Source organism: Pogoniulus pusillus, chromosome 34, assembly GCF_015220805.1.
Source record: "Pogoniulus pusillus isolate bPogPus1 chromosome 34, bPogPus1.pri, whole genome shotgun sequence".
In the NCBI taxonomy this organism is placed as follows: domain Eukaryota; kingdom Metazoa; phylum Chordata; class Aves; order Piciformes; family Lybiidae; genus Pogoniulus; species Pogoniulus pusillus.
This window is the reverse complement of record NC_087297.1, coordinates 1,875,297-1,892,375: the sequence shown is the minus strand read 5'-3', so window position 1 is coordinate 1,892,375 and position 17,079 is coordinate 1,875,297. Positions and strand designations below refer to the sequence as shown.

General features: G+C 58.0%; 1 protein-coding gene across 7 annotated transcripts in view; it reads left to right on the top strand.

Annotated features, from left to right (window-relative positions):
- Positions 1–17,079, top strand: part of TMEM241 (transmembrane protein 241) — a 77,077-nt gene that overhangs the window by 10,180 nt on the left and 49,818 nt on the right. For 4 of the 7 annotated variants that reach the window (XM_064170465.1, XM_064170468.1, XM_064170470.1 and 1 more), the window contains exons 4-5: positions 8,795–8,876; positions 15,143–15,220. In XM_064170465.1, coding sequence (XP_064026535.1) covers positions 8,795–8,876; positions 15,143–15,220 — 160 coding nt within the window. The remainder of the gene's footprint in view (positions 1–8,794; positions 8,877–15,142; positions 15,221–17,079) is intronic. The other 3 variants (XM_064170469.1, XM_064170466.1, XM_064170467.1) reach the window with 2 other exon arrangements.

Sequence of the window (17,079 nt, the reverse complement as noted above, 5' to 3'; positions counted from 1 at the left end):
GGCAGGTCACACAGGGACGCATCCAGATGGCTCTTGATAAGTCTCCCGAGAAGGAGACTCCACAGCCTCTCAGGGCAGCCTGCTCCAGGGCTCTGCATCCTCACATAAAGAAGTTTCTGCTTGTGCTGAGGTGGCAGTTCCTGTGTGCCAGTTTGCATCTGTTGCCTTCTCCCTTCCATGCCAGCTGTGGTCAGGAGCAGAACAGCTCACAGCCACCTCCCGAGTTCATCTGAAGCTGCTGAGGTCCCTGAGCACCACATATTTCAGGGACAGGAGGGAAGAGAAAGCTGCACTCTACCCTCCTCCTCCTCCTCCTCTCCTCCGTGCCAGCTGTGGATGGACCAGCACAGCTCACAGCCACAGGGCTGTGAGGATGCTGAGGGGAGTGGAGCACTGCCTGGTGAGGAGAGGCTGTTGCTGCTTGTCCTATTGCTGGCATCTTCATCTTGGCACCCACTCCTCAGGTACTGTGATGGTTTGGGTGTTCCCTGCCCCCCCCCCACTTTGGGATCACCCAGACTGGAGTCAGCAGCTCTGGAAATTGAATGAAGCTTACATTTACAGCTTAGCAGAATAGACCAGCAGAGAGTTACAGTGTGTACAGCTATGGACAGAAGGAGACAAGGTAAAAGGTAATACAGAGACACAGCAGCCCCCCCAGAAACCTGAGTCCCCAGGAGGGGCTCCCAACCACCCTGCCACCTTCTCCCACCCCTCTGCCTTACCCCAGACGTTGCCTGGTGCCCCAGGGAAGTATGGAGGGGGAGAGACAGAAGGTGAGGTTAGAGAGAAATGCAGCTCAAAGCCCAGGGCAGTGCCCAAATGCCTTATCTATGTTTATGCCCTTGTGTTTATACAGCTCAGCAAGCCTGTGAGTGAAGTAGACATCACCCTTGCTTCTCTTTCACAGCCTGTAATCTAATCCTTCTCACCAAAACATCCTAGCTAGCTTCAAACCAGCACAGGTACTTAAACATGGCAATAAAATCCCCTCCCAGCCTTCTCTCCTCCACACTAAGAGCCCCATGGCTCACAGCCTTCCCTCACACCAGAGGTGTTCAAGTCCCTTCATCATCTTCGCAGCTCTTCTAGAGCAGACTGAGTGGGGCTGCTTAGTCTGGAGGGGAGGAGGCTGAGAGGGGATTCAGTAACTGTTTATAGCTCTCTGAGGGCTGGGGATCAGGAGGGGGGCACAGGCTCTGCTCACTGCTCCCTGGGGCAGGACAAGCAGCAATGGATGGAAGCTGCAGCACAGGAGGTTCCTGCTCAACACAAGGAGAACTTCTTGCCTGGAAGGGTCCCAGAGCCCTGGCACAGGCTGCCCAGAGAGGCTGTGGAGTCTCCTTCTCTGGAGCCTTTCCAGGCCTGTCTGGATGTGTTCCTGTGTGCCCTGAGCTAGTTTAGATGGTCCTGCTCTGGCAGGGGGGGGCTGGACTGGATGGTCAATTTGGGTCCCTTCCAACCCCTGACATCTGTGAGCCTGTGACTGGCCCAAATTAATTGGTGTGTTTTGGCTGTAATTCAGCCTGAGTTTAAGTCTGTCTTTCTTCACAAGGCTGGACTGGGCTTGAGGCATTTTGTCTCCTGCATTAAAGTAAACCTCAAACAGCTAAACAAGAGCCTCCCCAACAAACAGGCCTAAAGTCAAAGGCTTCTGGCTGCAATTTGCTCTCAAGCTCACAATAAAGACCAAATAAAAGCACATTGCTTAGAGCAGTCTGAAGGTGAGTGAGGGTGGCCAAGAAGCCACCAACATCCTGGCCTGGATCAGCAGTGGTGTGGCCAGCAGGAGCAAAGCAGTAATGGTCTCCCTGTCCTCCTGTGCTCAGCTCTGGTGAGGCCACAACTTGAGTCCTGAGCTCACTTTTGGGTCCCTCACTCCAAGAAGGACATTGAGGGGCTGGAGCAGGTCCAGAGAAAGGCAACCAAGCTGGGGAAGGGTCTGGAGAACAGGGCTGGGGAGGAGCAGCTGAGGGAGCTGGGGGGGTTAGTGTGGAGCAGAGGAGGCTGAGGGCAGAGCTCATTGCTCTCTGCAGCTCCCTGGGAGGAGGCTGCAGGCAGGTGGGGGTTGGGCTCTGCTCCCTAGGCTTAGGTGATGGAAGGAGAGGAAATGTCCTGAACTTGTGCCAGGGGAGGGTTAGGTTGGAGAGGAGGAAAAATGTCTTTGGTGCCAGAGTGGTCAGGGAGTGGCAGAGGCTGCCCAGGGAGGTGGTGGAGTGCCCACAGCTGGAGGTGTTGCAGAAAGCTGTGGCCATGGCAGCTGGGGCCAGGGTTTGGTGGCCATGGTGGGGCTGGGTTGCTGCTTGGACTGAATGACCTTAGAGATCTTTTCCAACCAAACCAGTTCTGTGGTTCTAGGCTTTGTGGCTATCCTGCTTTTCATCAGCTTCTTTTCCTTCCCCTCCCCACCTTCAGTGCTCCCAGTTGCAAGGGACTCTGCCACCACCCTGGGTGAGTGGTGACTGTCTGCACAACTTGCATCCAAAGCAGGGGCTCTGTGGAGCACAGAGGAGTACCTGTGGCAGCTGCATGATGCTTCCAGCACTGTGATCTGCTGCACAGCTTCTGAGCCTGCTTGGCAGTTCTCCTAGTGCTGAGTTTTCCTCCCAGCTGAGCAGCAGCTCAGAGCCCTGCTTCACCCAGAGCTCCAAAGTGTTGGATCCAGCCCTCCAGCCAGGCTCCTCCAGCCAGGCTCCTCAGCCCTGCCATGCCACTGAGCTATCCTCTCCAGCCTGTGCAGCCCTGCCCTGCCAGCAGGAAGCTCCTGGTGCCTTCCATGCAGGCAGATTGTTGGTGCTGACACGTTACAGCAAACAGCTCTGCATTCTTTCTCAGTCCTCAAATTCCCACTTGGCAGCCTCAAATCCTCCCCTTACATCATGGAAAAAGCATCTGAAGCCCTTTTCCATCTCCCTCTGCAGTGTTGCATGGGAGATGGAGATATATTTGGGATTCCTGGAATTTAGTGGTGGAGAACATGAAAGAGGGCAGTGTTCTGAGTGAAGCCCTGGCTTCAGCCTCGCTCTGCTCCATCCTCCTTTGCTTTTTCAGGCTCTTTACTTCTCTTTCCCTTTTGTCTTTTCTCCCTTTTTCCTGTTTCCTTCTCTTCTCCTTTTCCTTTTATTTTGATGTTTCCCCTTTTTTTCTTTCTATCCTTCCCCCTCTCTCCCCTTCCCTTTCCCCCTCTCTCCCCTTCCCTTTCCCCCTCTCTCCCCTTCCCTTTCCCCCTCTCTCCCCTTCCCTTTCCCCCTCTCTCCCCTTCCCCTTCCCCCTCTCTCCCCTTGCCCTTCCCCCTCTCTCCCCTTGCCCTTCCCCCTCTCTCCCCTTGCCCTTCCCCTCTCTCCCCTTGCCCTTCCCCCTCTCTCCCCTTGCCCTTCCCCCTCTCTCCCCTTGCCCTTCCCCCTCTCTCCCCTTCCCTTTCCCCCTCTCTCCCCCGTGCCCTTCCCCCTCTCTCCCCTTGCCCTTCCCCCTCTCTCCCCTTGCCCTTCCCCCTCTCTCCCCTTGCCCTTCCCCCTCTCTCCCCTTGCCCTTCCCCCCTCTCTCCCCTTGCCCTTCCCCCTCTCTCCCCTTGCCCTTCCCCCTCTCTCCCCTTGCCCTTCCCCCTCTCTCCCCTTGCCCTTCCCCCTCTCTCCCCTTGCCCTTCCCCCTCTCTCCCCTTGCCCTTCCCCCTCTCTCCCCTTGCCCTTCCCCCTCTCTCCCCTTCCCTTTCCCCCTCTCTCCCCTTCCCTTTCCCCCTCTCTCCCCTTCCCTTTCCCCCTCTCTCCCCTTCCCTTTCCCCCTCTCTCCCCTTCCCTTTCCCCCTCTCTCCCCTTCCCTTTCCCCCTCTCTCCCCTTCCCTTTCCCCCCCTCTCCCCTTCCGCCCCTCTCCCCTTCCCTTTCCCCCCTCTCTCCCCTTCCCTTTCCCCCTCTCTCCCCTTCCCTTTCCCCCTCTCTCCCCTTGCCCTTTCCCCCTCTCTCCCCTTGCCCTTTCCCCCTCTCTCCCCTTGCCCTTCCTCATTTGACTTTGACCTTTTACCTTTCTGTCCTCTGTCTCCTCTGCCCTGGTGAGGCCTCACCTGCAGTGCTGAGTCCAGTCCTGGGCACCACAGCTCATGAAGGACAAAGAACTGCTGGAGAGAGTCCAGCCCAGGGCCACTGAGCTGCTGAGGGCACTGAACAGTTCTCATGGAAGGAAATGCTGAGAGAGCTGGGGCTGGTTAGCCTGGAGAGGAGGAGGCTGAGTGGGATCTGAGCAATGCTTGCAAACAGCTGAGGGGTAGGGTCAGGAGGATGGGGCCTGACTCCTGTCAGTGGTGACAGCACAGGAGGCAATGGGCACAGACTTGGCCAAAAGAGCAGAAACTTCTTTGGTGTGAGGGTGGCAGAGCCCTGGAGCAGGCTGCCCAGAGAGGTTGTGGAGTCTCCATCTCTGGAGCCTTTCCAGACCCACCTGGATGTGTTCCTGTGTGCCCTGCCCTGGCTGACCCTGCTCTGGTGGGGGGGTTGGACTGGATGATCTCCAGTGGTCCCTTCCAGCCCCTCCCATGCTGTGATGCTGCCTATGGAGGCTGCAGTGTCCTTGGTCCTGGGGAGCCTTTGGATCAGGCCTTGGGATCACTGCTACTCCTTTCCTCCCTCGCTCAAAATCTGGTGTTCTTCTCTCTGGTGCTTAGCAGCCACTTGGTCCCTTTGCCCCGTTAAGTACCAAGCTCCAAAAGTAACAAAAGAAGGAAAAGTGCAACTTCTGAAGCCTCCTCTGGGGACTGAAACCTGAACCTTCTGCACCAGCCAGGCTGAAAAAGGAGATGAGATCCAGCCCTGGTGACTTCATCCCTCCATGACTTCACAAACTGCCCCTAGGAGTTTGGCTTAGCCAAAGGACTCTCATTAGGAAATCTCCCGGGCCAGGCTCCCACAGGGACAATCTGATCTTCAGGGAGAGCCTCTTGGTGAACCTGGCTGAGGAACGAAGCTGTGGGTGGCAAAGTCTGTTTGTGTGCAGTGCAAACCTGTGCAGCCTGTGCAAGTGCACCACCTCATCCAGTTGGTTTGGGTGGAAGAGACCTCCGAGGTCATCCAGTCCAAGCATCAACACAACCATGGCCACTGAGCTATGTCCCAAAGTGCCACAGTGTGGGCAGCAGGACAAGGGAGGTTCTTGTGCCCCTCTGCTCAGCACTGCTCAGGACACACATCGAATGCTGTGTCCAGTGCTGGGCTCCTGGATTGAAGAGAGATGTTGAGGTGCTGGAAGGTGTCCAGAGAAGGCTGGGGAGGGGCCTGGAGCACAGCCCTGTGAGGAGAGGCTGAGGGAGCTGAGGGTGTGCAGCAGAGGAGGCTCAGGGCAGAGCTCATTGCTGCCTGCAGCTGCCTGCAGGGAGGCTGTAGCCAGGTGGGGTTGGGCTCTGCTGCCAGGCAGCCAGGGCCAGAAGAAGGGGACACAGCCTGAAGCTGTGCCAGGGCAGGTCGAGGCTGGATGTTGTTAGGAAGTTGTTGTCAGAGAGAGTGATTGGCATTGGAATGGGCTGCCCAGGGAGGTGGTGGAGTGGCTGTGGCTGGAGGTGTTGCAGGCAAGCCTGGCTGGGGCACTGAGTGCCATGGTCTGGTTGATTGGGCAGGGCTGGGTGCTAGGTTGGGCTGGCTGAGCCTGGAGCTCTCTTCCAGCCTGCTTGATTCTATGACCCACAAGTTTCTTGGACACCTCCAGGGGTGGTGACTGCACCACCTCCCTGGGCAGCCTGTGCCAATCCCTCACCACTGTTGCAGCAAAGAGTTTTTCCCAGTACCCAACCTAAAGCTCCCTGGCACAATTTCAGCTCATTTGCTCTCCTTCTATCCCCTGATACTAGAGAGAGGAGACCAACCTCCACCTCACTCCTGCCTCCTTTCAGGCAGCCATAATCAGGTCACCTCTCTGACTGCTTTCCTGCAGAGTGAACACTCTCAGCTCCCTCAGCTGCTGCTCCCCAGGCTTCTTCTCCAACCCCCCAGCTCCATTGACCTTCCCGAGGGGCAGCAAAGTGAAAACCCAGCATGGAAATCCAAACACAGCACAGGAGGCTGCAAGAGCAGGAGATCTTTAGGAGAAGAAGGCTCCCTCTCCCAGGGACCCTCCAGGTCTTACACTTAATAGGCACTGCTCAAGATACTGAGACACTTAAGAACACCTCCTGGTGCTCTGACTTCGTTTGTGTGCTTTGCTTTTCCATGTCAGGAGCTGTAGGGATGTCCACTGGCTCCTGCTCTCAGGGCTTTGTCTTGAAGTGAGCAAATTTTTTGGAACTAGACCAAAGATAGTATGCTGAAGATGAACCAGCAGAGTGCCCAGGTGGCCAAGAGAGCCAATGGCATCCTGGGCTGGCTCAGGAGCAGTGTGGGCAGCAGGACAAGGGAGGTTCTTCTGCCCCTGTGCTCAGCACTGCTCAGGCCACACCTTGAGTGCTGTGTCCAGTTCTGGGCTCCTCCATTGCAGAGAGCTGTTGAGGTGCTGGAAGGTGTTTGGAGAAGGGCAGCAAGGCTGGGGAGGGGCCTGGAGCACAGCCCTGTGAGGAGAGGCTGAGGGAGCTGGGGGGGGTGCAGCCTGCAGCAGAGGAGGCTCAGGGCAGAGCTGATTGCTGCCTGCAGCTGCCTGCAGGGAGGCTGTAGCCAGGTGGGGTTGGGCTCTGCTGCCAGGCAGCCAGGGCCAGAAGAAGGGGACACAGCCTGAAGCTGTGGCAGGGCAGGTTGAGGCTGGATGTTGTTAGGAAGTTGTTGTCAGAGAGAGTGATTGGCACTGGAATGGGCTGCCCAGGGAGGTGGTGGAGTGGCTGTGCCTGGAGGTGTTCAAGCAAAGCCTAGATGAGGCACTCAGTGCCATGGTCTGGTTGACTGGCTAGGGCTGGGGGATAGGTTGGACTGGCTGAGCTTGGAGCTCTCTTCCAACCTGGCTGGTTCTATGAATTCCTCTCCTTGAACACCAAGAGAAGCAGCTGCTGTGGGACAAAGCATTGCAGAGAGTGGAGCCAGGCACAGAGGGGACAACAAAAAGCAGAGCTGCAGATAGCTGTGTCTGGGGGTAGGTGAAGTGATTCATTTCCCTGTGCTGCATGGGAGGGCTACCGAACAAGCAGGCAGGCTGAGAGAGCTGGAGCTGCTCAGCCTGCAGGAGAGAAGGCTGCAAGGAGGCCTTGGGGCAGCCTTCCAGGAGGGAAGGCAAAAGGCCAAGCAGTGTAAGGCCATAGTTACTGTGGAGTGCTTTATGTTGGGACTAAACCCAGTCCTGCAGAGAGCTTTCACTTACAGGAGCTTTGGGTACAGCATTTTGATGGCTGCAGCCAGAGCAGAGAGAGCAGCAGGACAAGGGAGGGGATTCTGCCCCTCTGCTCTGCTCTGCTCTGCTCACCTGCAGCACTGCCTCCAGCTCTGGCGTCCCCAGCACAAGAAGGACCTGGAGCTGCTGGAGAGGGGCCAGAGGAGGCCACCAAGATGCTCAGAGGGCTTGGAGAAGCTCTGCTGTGGGGACAGGCTGGGAGAGTTGAGATTGTCAGCCTGGAGAGGAGAAGGCTGCAGGGAGAGCTTAGAGCAGCCTGGCAGTGCCTGAAGGGGCTGCAGGAGAGCTGGGGAGGGACTTGTGACAAGGGCTGAGAGTGCCAGGATGAGGGACAATGGCTTTGAGCTGGGAGAGGGGAGAGTGAGAGTGGAGCTGAGGAAGAAATGGTTTGCAGTGAGGGTGGTGAGACACTGGCACAGGCTGCCCAGGGAGGCTGTGGATGCTCTCTCCCAGGAGGTGTTCAGGGCCAGGCTGGATGAGGCCTTGAGCAAGCTGTGCTGGTGGGAGGTGTCCCTGGGCATGGCAGGGGCTTGGAGCTGGAGGAGCTTTGATGTCCCTTCCAACCCATTCTGTGGTTCTGTGAATGCTCTGATGCTGTGAGCAGGGAAATGAACTCTGCCAAAGTCATACCTGAGCTGTCTCACCTTAGTGCTGGCACTAAGTGGGTTTGATCCTAAGGCAGGAGTTGTGCTCACTTCTGTGGTCCAGGCCAGGGGGTCTCATGTCCAAACACTGCTGAGCTGCAGGGCTGCAACCTTCATCTCTGCTGGTGCCTGTCTCTGGGGGTGCTGCCAGTTGCCTCTGCCCAGGACTTGGGGGTCTGGGTCTGGGGCTGGAGGAGGTCTGGGGCTGGAGCTGGAGGAGAGCTTTGGCTACAGGAAGGCTGGGGCTGGAGGAAGGCTGGGGCTGGAGGTCTGGAGCTGGAGGAGAGCTTTGGTTACAGGAGGGCTGGGGCTGGAGGAGGTCTGGGGCTGGAGGAGAGCTGGGGCTGGAGCTGGAGGAGAGCTTTGGCTACAGGAAGGCTGAGGCTGGAGGTCTGGGGCTGGAGGAGGGCTGGGGCTGGAGCTGGAGGAGAGCTTTGGCTACAGGAAGGCTGAGGCTGGAGGTCTGGGGCTGGAGGAGGGCTGGGGCTGGAGCTGGAGGAGAGCTTTGGCTACAGGAAGGCTGAGGCTGGAGGTCTGGGGCTGGAGGAGGGCTGGGGCTGGAGCTGGAGGAGAGCTTTGGCTGCAGGAAGGCTGGGGCTGGAGGAGGTCTGGGGCTGTGGCTGGAGCTGGAGGAAGGCTGGGGCTGGAGCTGGTGAGAGGTGTCCCTGGCCATGGCAAGGATTTGGAACTGGATGAGCTTTAAGATTGCTTCCAACCTAAAGCACTCAGTGAATCTCTGCACTCACCATGCACACCGTGGATATAAATGTTCCTGCATCTGTATTGTTGTATTCCTTGCAAGCAACTGCTGCTTCCTGTGTGATGAAGGTGATGAAGTAATGAGGTTTGAATTGCTTTACAGGTCTGAAATCCTGTCCAGGCTTCCTGCTTCAGTTCTCTTTGTTGGTGTTATCTATGCTGGCTCTAGGGCCCTGTCTAGACTGGTAAGAATCACACAAGTACTACAAGTTAGTTCTTTATTCCTTCTGCTCTCAGGGACTTGGGCTCTGGAGGGGGCTACAGGAGAGCTGGGGAGGGACAGTCTGGGTTGGAAGGGACCTCAAGGAGCATCCAGTTCCAACCCTCTGCCATAGGCAGGGACACCTTCCACAAGAACAGGTTGCTTGAGGCCTCATCCAGCCTGGTTCTGAACACCTCCAGGGGGGTTGTGGAGCACAGAAGCACCCAATGTGATCAAAGATCAAAGATCACATTGGGTGCTTCTGTGCTCCACAACCTCCCTGGGCAACCTGTGCCAGTGTCTCACCACCCTCAACCTGTGCCAGTCTCTCACCACCCTCACTGCAAACAACTTCTTCCTCACATCCACTTTCAATCTCCCCTCTGCCACTTCAAACCCATTCCTCCTCCTCCTGCCATTCCCAGACCTTGTCAATAGTCCCTCCCCAGCCCTCCTGGAGCCCCCTTCAGACCCTGCAAGGCCACTCCAAGGTCTCCTCCAAGCCTTCTCTTCTCCAGGCTGCACAGCCCCAACTCTCTCAGCCTGTGCTCAGAGCAGAGCTGCTGCAGCCCTCTCAGCATCTTGGTGGCCTCCTCTGGTCTGGCTCCAACACTTCCCTGTCCTGCTTGTGCTGGGGGCTCCAGAACTGCCCCCAGGGCTGCAGGTGGGGTGTGAGGAGAGCAGAGCCAAGGGGCAGAATCCCCTCCCTTGCCCTGTGCCCACACTGCTCTTGCTGCACCCAGCACAGGGTTGTGTCTGGGCTGCACTCACACTGCAGGCTCCTGTTGAGCTTTTCATCAGCCCAGACCCCCAGGTCCTGTTCCTCAGGACTGCTTTCAGCCATTGTGCACCCAGCCTGGAGCTGTGCTTGGGATTGCAGCCACCCAGGTGCAGGACCTTGCAGGCAGTTACCAACCATTCCCTGTGGGTCAATACCAGCTGAAGCACAACTTGCTGGACATTAGCTCCACTTTCCAGGCAAAGAGAGCAGCAGCAGCAGCCTGCTCCTTCACTTCAGCTGGGCAGCCATGCTCCTTGATCTGCTGCATTGGTTGCCATGCAGCTCTTGAGGATCACTTCATGTGGTGTTGGCCTCTGGAATCCATTGAGAGTGGAAGCTGCTGCAGGGTCAACAGGATCCAGTCACCAACTTTCAACTCTGGCATGTTAAAATGCTCAACAAACTGGATCAAAGAAAGTTTCACCTCAGTAAGAGGAGAGACTTCTTTATAGTGAAGGTGCAGAGCCCTGGAGCAGGCTGCCCAGAGAGATTGTGGAGTCTCCTTCTCTGGAGCCTTCCAAGACCCACCTGGATGTGTTCCTCTGTGCCCTGCCCTGGGTGATGCTGCCCGGGCAGGAGTTTGGACTGGATGACCTCTGGAGGTCCCTCCCAACCTCTAGAGTTGTGTGATTGTGTGAATGTGATCTGGGCTGGTGGGAAAGAAGGGAGTTGGGGTTTAAGGAGTGCATACATTGTATGGGTGGTGCTGGAGCAGCAGACCAGTCATACAAAGTGGGGTCCAAAAGCACTTCCATCACAGTGCAGAGCACTCAGCATCTCTCCAGAGTGCTTGGTGCTTTGCAGGACAGGTCCTCAGTGGTCTGAACTGTGTAGGCAGGGAAGAAGCTGAAGAAGACAGGCTGGAGGGCTGGGCAGGGAGAAAGGGAATCAAAGCCAACAAGAGCAAGTGTGCAGTCCTGCTCCTGGGAAAGAGCAGCCCCAGGGAGCACCCTAGGCTGGGGACTGAGCTGTTGGAGAGCAGTGAAGGGCAAAGGGACCTGGGGGTCCTGGTGGATGGAGAGGTGCCCATGAGCCAGCAATGTGCTCTGGTGCCAAGAAGGCCAAGGGCATCCTGGGGTGCATTAGAAGGGCTGTGGTGAGTAGGTCGAGAGAGGTTCTGCTCCCCCTCTCCTCTGCCCTGCTGAGGCTGCAGCTGGAATATTTTGCCTCCTGCCCTCTGTCAATGCATCCCATACTTGTTCCAGAGCCAGCTCCCTCCTGCCAGCTCCCAAACCCCAGGATCAAAAGGGAGTTTTGGACAAGCCTCTGCTTGTAGCGATGCCTTGGTTCCTTGTCAAGCAGATCCCTCTGGGCTTCCCCGGAGTCAAGCGAGCAAAGATCCCCGCGGAGAGCCCTGCCTGGCAGCAGCAAGCCCTGCCAGGAGCAGCTTTGCTGCCTGCTCACCTGGCAGTGGGGCAGGTGTGGGTCACATCCTCTGCTATTTTCCCTTGAGTCCTCCTCATCCCTTCAGTTACCTTTGTCCCCTCCTGTCCTGCCCTGCCCACTCAAGAGGCAGAGTGTGGCAGAGGGGCTGGGAACGGTTTTGGTTTGTATCCCAAACTTCCCTTAGGAGCATCTCCCATTTCTAAGTGGCTTTTTGTTGCACCCGAGCAGGGATTTGGAGCCCTAATTCTGTGGCTGTTGAGGGAGGAAAGACAAAGGGACCAGCAGTGTAAGGCCATAGTTACTATGGAATGCCTCCTGCTGGGACTAAACTGCGTCCTGCAGAGAGGTTTTGCTGACAGGAACTTTGTGCTGGCAGCATCCAGAGCAGCAGCACAGGGAGGGGATTCTGCCCCTCTGCTCTGCTCTGCTCAGCCCTCACCTGCAGCACTGCCTCCAGCTCTGGGAAACACAGCACAAGAAGGACCTGGAGCTGCTGGAGAGGGGCCAGAGGAGGCCACCAAGATGCTCAGAGGGCTGGAGAAGCTCTGCTGTGGGGACAGGCTTGGGAGAGTTGGGGCTGTTCAGCCTGGAGAAGAGAAGGCTGCAGGGAGAGCTTAGAGCAGCCTGCCAGTGCCTGAAGGGGCTGCAGGAGAGCTGGGGAGGGACTTTGGACAAGTGCTGGCAGTGCCAGGATGAGGGACAATGGCTTTGAGCTGGGAGAGGGGAGAGTGAGAGTGGAGCTGAGGAAGAAATTGTTTGCAGTGAGGGTGGTGAGACACTGGCACAGGCTGCCCAGGGAGGCTGTGGATGCCTCCTCCCTGGAGGTGTTCAGGGCCAGGCTGGATGAGGCCTTGAGCAAGCTGTGCTGGTGGGAGGTGTCCCTGGGCATGGCAGGGGCTTGGAGCTGGAGGAGCTTTGATGTCCCTTCCAACCCCTTCTGTGGTTCTGTGAATGTTCTGATGCTGTGAGCAGGGAAATGAACTCTGCCAAAGTCATGCCTGAGCTGTCTCACCTTAGTGCTGGCACTAAGTGGGTTTGATCCTAAGGCAGGAGTTGTGCTCACTTCTGTGGTCCAGGCCAGGGGGTCTCATGTCCAAACACTGCTGAGCTGCAGGGCTGCAACCTTCATCTCTGCTGGTGCCTGTCTCTGGGGGTGCTGCCAGTTGCCTCTGCCCAGGACTTGGGGTCTGGGTCTGGGGCTGGAGGAGGTCTGGGGCTGGAGCTGGAGGAGAGCTTTGGCTACAGGAGGGCTGGGGCTGGAGGAGAGCTTGGGCTGGAGGAGGGCTGGGGCTGGAGGAGGGCTGGAGCTGGAGGAGGGCTGGAGCTGGAGGAGGGCTGGAGCTGGAGGAGGGCTGGAGCTGGAGGAGGGCTGGAGGAAGGCTGGAGCTGGAGGAGAGCTTGGGCTGGAGGAAGGCTGGGACTGGAGGAGAGCTTGGGCTGGAGGAGGGCTGGGGCTGGAGGAGGGCTGGAGCTGGAGGAGGGCTGGAGCTGGAGGAGGGCTGGAGCTGGAGGAAGGCTGGGGCTGGAGGAGAGCTGGGGCTGGAGGAAGGCTGGGGCTGGAGGAAGGCTGGGGCTGGAGGAAGGCTGGGGCTGGAGGAGAGCTGGGGCTGGAGGAAGGCTGGGGCTGGAGGAAGGCTGGGGCTGGAGGAGAGCTGGGGCTGGAGGAAGGCTGGGGCTGGAGGAAGGCTGGGGCTGGAGGAGAGCTGGGGCTGGAGGAGAGCTGGGGCTGGAGGAAGGCTGGGGCTGGAGGAGAGCTGGGGCTGGAGGAGAGCTGGGGCTGGAGGAGAGCTTGGGCTGGAGGAAGGCTGGAGCTGGAGGAGAGCTTGGGCTGGAGGAAGGCTGGAGCTGGAGGAGAGCTTGGGCTGGAGGAAGGCTGGGGCTGGAGGAAGGCTGGAGCTGGAGGAGAGCTGGGGCTGGAGGAGGGCTGGGGCTGGAGGAGAGCTTGGGCTGGAGGAGGGCTGGGGCTGGTGGAGGACTGGGGCTGGTGGAGGACTGGGGCAAGCCTTAAGCCCACTTAGGCATCTAAGAACTGCTCAAGTCAGGGACAGCAGACACGTGGAGAAGGTTAACTGGGCTGGGCAAACTGCAGCCACTGTTGGCTCCAAAATAGATCTGGAAGAGCCAAAAGCAGGGCAGGAGTGAAGAACCCCCAATGCACTGGTTTGCCAAGAGGCAGCATGTGAATTCTGCTGCCAGCTTCCCTGGTGGGTGGGAATTGCTTCTGCTTGCTCCTGTTGTGTCGGGCTCAGGGTGCTGCTTGTGTGCTCAGCTGGCCAGCAGCAGGGCTGGCACTGGGTTTCAGAGCTGCTGAAGCTGGGGCTGCCAGCTTCATGCCCCTCCTGTTCGTGGGATTTCCCCTTCCTTGCTCATTCAGAGGTGTTAAAAGTCCCCTCGGTGGTTCTGGATCCACCCAAGCTGTCATTATGACTTACAATGTTTAATCAGTGATGGTTATCCATCCAGAACAACCCAGAGAACACAGCTTGGTGAGGACAAAGCTGCACCGAAGAGCTGTTTGCTGCCTAAAATCACCTCAGCAGGCGTGGGCAGCACTGAGGCATCAACTCTTTGCCTGCTTGTGTGCTTTGAACACTAGACACGGGTGGGCACTGCTGCCTAAGGCTGCCTTTAGCCTAAAGGCTTTAGATGATCTTAATCAGGGCAGAGAATCGCTTCTGTTTCAGCTGCCTGGGATCTGTTCTGGAGCACTGATCCTGGCTGGGTTGGCCTGGGGCAAAGGCTGTCCCATTCAGCACTGTGAGCACTGGGGTTTGGTTCTCCATGCTGGGATGGTGGCCAGGGGCCTCACTGGCTGTGATTTCAACATCACCTGTGTGTGAGCTATGACATTTCTGCCCTCCTGTCAGGCAGCTCTTCCCTGGCAATGCCTCACAGCAGTTACCTCAAAGCATCTTGCCTGGAATTAGATGACACCAAGCCAGGAGCAGTGTGGAGCTGTTGGAGGGTAGGAGAGCCTGCAGAGGGACCTGGCCAGGCTGGATGGGTGGGCAGGGGCCACTGAGATGAGACTGAACAAGGCCAAGTGCAGGGTTCTGTACTTTGGCCACAACAACCCCAAGCAGCACTGCAGGGTGGGGCCAGAGTGGCTGAGAGCAGCCAGGCAGAGAGGGAGCTGGGGGTGGTGGCAGAGAGGAGCTGCAGAGGAGGCAGCAGTGCCCAGGTGGGCAGCAGAGCCAATGGCATCCTGGGCTGGCTCAGGAGCAGTGTGGGCAGCAGGACAAGGGAGGTTCTTCTGCCCCTGTGCTCAGCACTGCTCAGGCCACCCCTTGAGTGCTGTGTCCAGTTCTGGGCTCCTCCATTGCAGAGAGATGCTGAGGTGCTGGAAGGTGTTTGGAGCAGGGCAGCAAGGCTGGGGAGGGGCCTGGAGCACAGCCCTGTGAGGAGAGGCTGAGGGAGCTGGGGGTGTGCAGCCTGCAGCAGAGGAGGCTCAGGGCAGAGCTCATTGCTGCCTGCAGCTGCCTGCAGGGAGGCTGTAGCCAGGTGGGGTTGGGCTCTGCTGCCAGGCAGGCAGGGCCAGAAGAAGGGGACACAGCCTGAAGCTGTGGCAGGGCAGGTTGAGGCTGGATGTTGTTAGGAAGTTGTTGTCAGAGAGAGTGATTGGCATTGGAATGGGCTGCCCAGGGAGGTGGTGGAGTGGCTGTGGCTGGAGGTGTTGCAGGCAAGCCTGGCTGGGGCACTGAGTGCCATGGTCTGGTTGGTTGGGCAGGGCTGGGTGCTAGGTTGGGCTGGCTGAGCTTGGAGCTCTCTTCCAGCCTGGTGGTTCTATGATGCTGTGGAAACCAGAGGCAGGAAGCTGGGGCTGAGCTCCCAGAGGCAGCTGTGTAGAAGCTGATTGGGCACTTGGAAGTTGGGGAAGCAGCAAGCAGGGTCCTGTCCCGTGAGTGGGTGCTTGGAGTGGGTCTAAGTCCCTTGTGGATGTGTCTGGCCTGGGTTTACAGCTTCAAAAGAAAAGAGACCCCCCAACTCCACCAAGCTGTGGGGCAGCTGTGGCAGGAGCAGTGCTCCTGGGCACGTGTGCAGCTCTGGGGCTGACCTGGGTGTTTGTGCTCTCTGCCCCTCAGCCTGTTCCAGTGTTCCTCGCCCTGCACAGCGCCGCAGAAGCTCTGCCCTGGGGGTTCCAGAAGTTTGTGCAGAAAGAGGTAACTGATCTCTGAGTGCTTCCTGACCTACAGCAGCCCTGTAGCAGGCATCTGGTGTCTTCTCAAAGAGTCACAGAACTCTTTGGGTTGGAAAAGCTCTCACCCAGTCCAACCAGCAACCCAGCCCCACCATGGCCACCAAACCCTGGCCCCAGCTGCCATGGCCACAGCTCTCTGCAACACCTCCAGCCATGGGCACTCCACCACCTCCCTGGGCAGCCTCTGCCAGTCCCTGACCACTCTGGCACTAAAGACATTTTTCCTCCTCCCCAACCTAACCCTCCCCTGGCACAAGCTCAGGACATTTCCTCTCCTATCATCTGATTCCCAACCCCCACCTGCCTGCAGCCTCCTCTCAGGGAGCTGCAGAGAGCAATGAGCTCTGCCCTCAGCCTCCTCTGCTCCACACTAACCCCCCCAGCTCCCTCAGCTGCTGCTCCCCAGCCCTGTTCTCCAGACCCTTCCCCAGCTTTGTTGCCCTTCTCTGGACCTGTTGCAGCTCCTCAATGTCCTTCTTGGAACGAGAGACCCAAAACTGAACCCAGGACTCTTTCTTTTGGGGGTGGTGAGACTCTGGCCCAGATTGAGGGTGTTGAGACACTGGCAGAGGTTGAGGGTGGTGAGACCCTGGCACAGGTTGCCCAGGGAGGTTGTGGAGCACAGAAACACCCAATGTGCTTCTGTGCTCCACAACCTCCCTGGAGGTGCTCAAGGCCAGGTTGGAGGCGACCCTGAGCACCTGTGCTGGTGAGAGGTGTCCCTGCCCATGGCAGGAGGTTGGAACTGGCTGAGCTTTGAGGTCCTTTCCACCCCAACCCATTCTGTGAACCTGTTTTGAGTGCTTTAGAATGTGTCCCATGAGCTGTTAAAAGTCAGGAGAGGAGATGCCTGCTCCCTTAGGGAAGAGCTGGGTTTGGTTCTCACAAACCACATTGGGGATCCTTCTTTTGAGGCTGTGAGATGAATCCCTCTCTGCCAAGGCTTTTCTGCCTGCCCAGAGAGCTGCTGTGGAGCAGCATTGGGAAATCCTTCACCACAGAGCCCTCCCAACAGAGGCCTTTGGCTTGCTGTGGAAGGAATCTTTCATTCCTTCCATCTCTGGTGGGTACAGAAGCCAAATCAACAGCCCCTGGCTGCTGCTCCTGACAGTGAGGAGTTCTGGTGAAGGGACACAGCAGTGCCAGCCATGGCATGGCCCTGAGGCATTGTCCTCTGCTCAGTGTCCCTCTCAGAGTGTCTCAGAGTTTCCATCCAGCTCACATGTTTGTCTCTCTTCCTTGGGAAACAGCAGTACTGTGGCCAAGGATTGTGCAGACACAAGTCCTGCTGGGCAGCCTCTGGAGAAGGCTCCAGGGAGTCCTGAACTTGCAGTGCTTAAAGGGAATGTGCCCAGTTCTGGGCTTCTCCATTGCAGAGAGATGTTGAGGTGCTGGAAGGTGCCCAGAGCAGGGCAGCAAGGCTGGGGAGGGGCCTGGAGCAGAGCCCTGTGAGGAGAGGCTGAGGGAGCTGGGGGGGTGCAGCCTGCAGCAGAGGAGGCTCAGGGCAGAGCTCATTGCTGCCTGCAGCTGCCTGCAGGGAGGCTGTAGCCAGGTGGGGTTGGGCTCTGCTGCCAGGCAGGCAGCAACAGAGGAAGGGGACAGAGCCTGAAGCTGTGCCAGGGCAGGTTGAGGCTGGATGTTGTTAGGAAGTTGTTGTCAGAGAGAGTGATTGGCATTGGAATGGGCTGCCCAGGGAGGTGGTGGAGTGGCCGTGGCAGGAGGTGTTGCAGCCAAGCCTGGCTGGGGCACTTAGTGCCATGGTGTGGTTGGTTGGTTGGGCTGGGTGCTAGGTTGGGCTGGCTGAGCTTGGAGCTCTCTTCC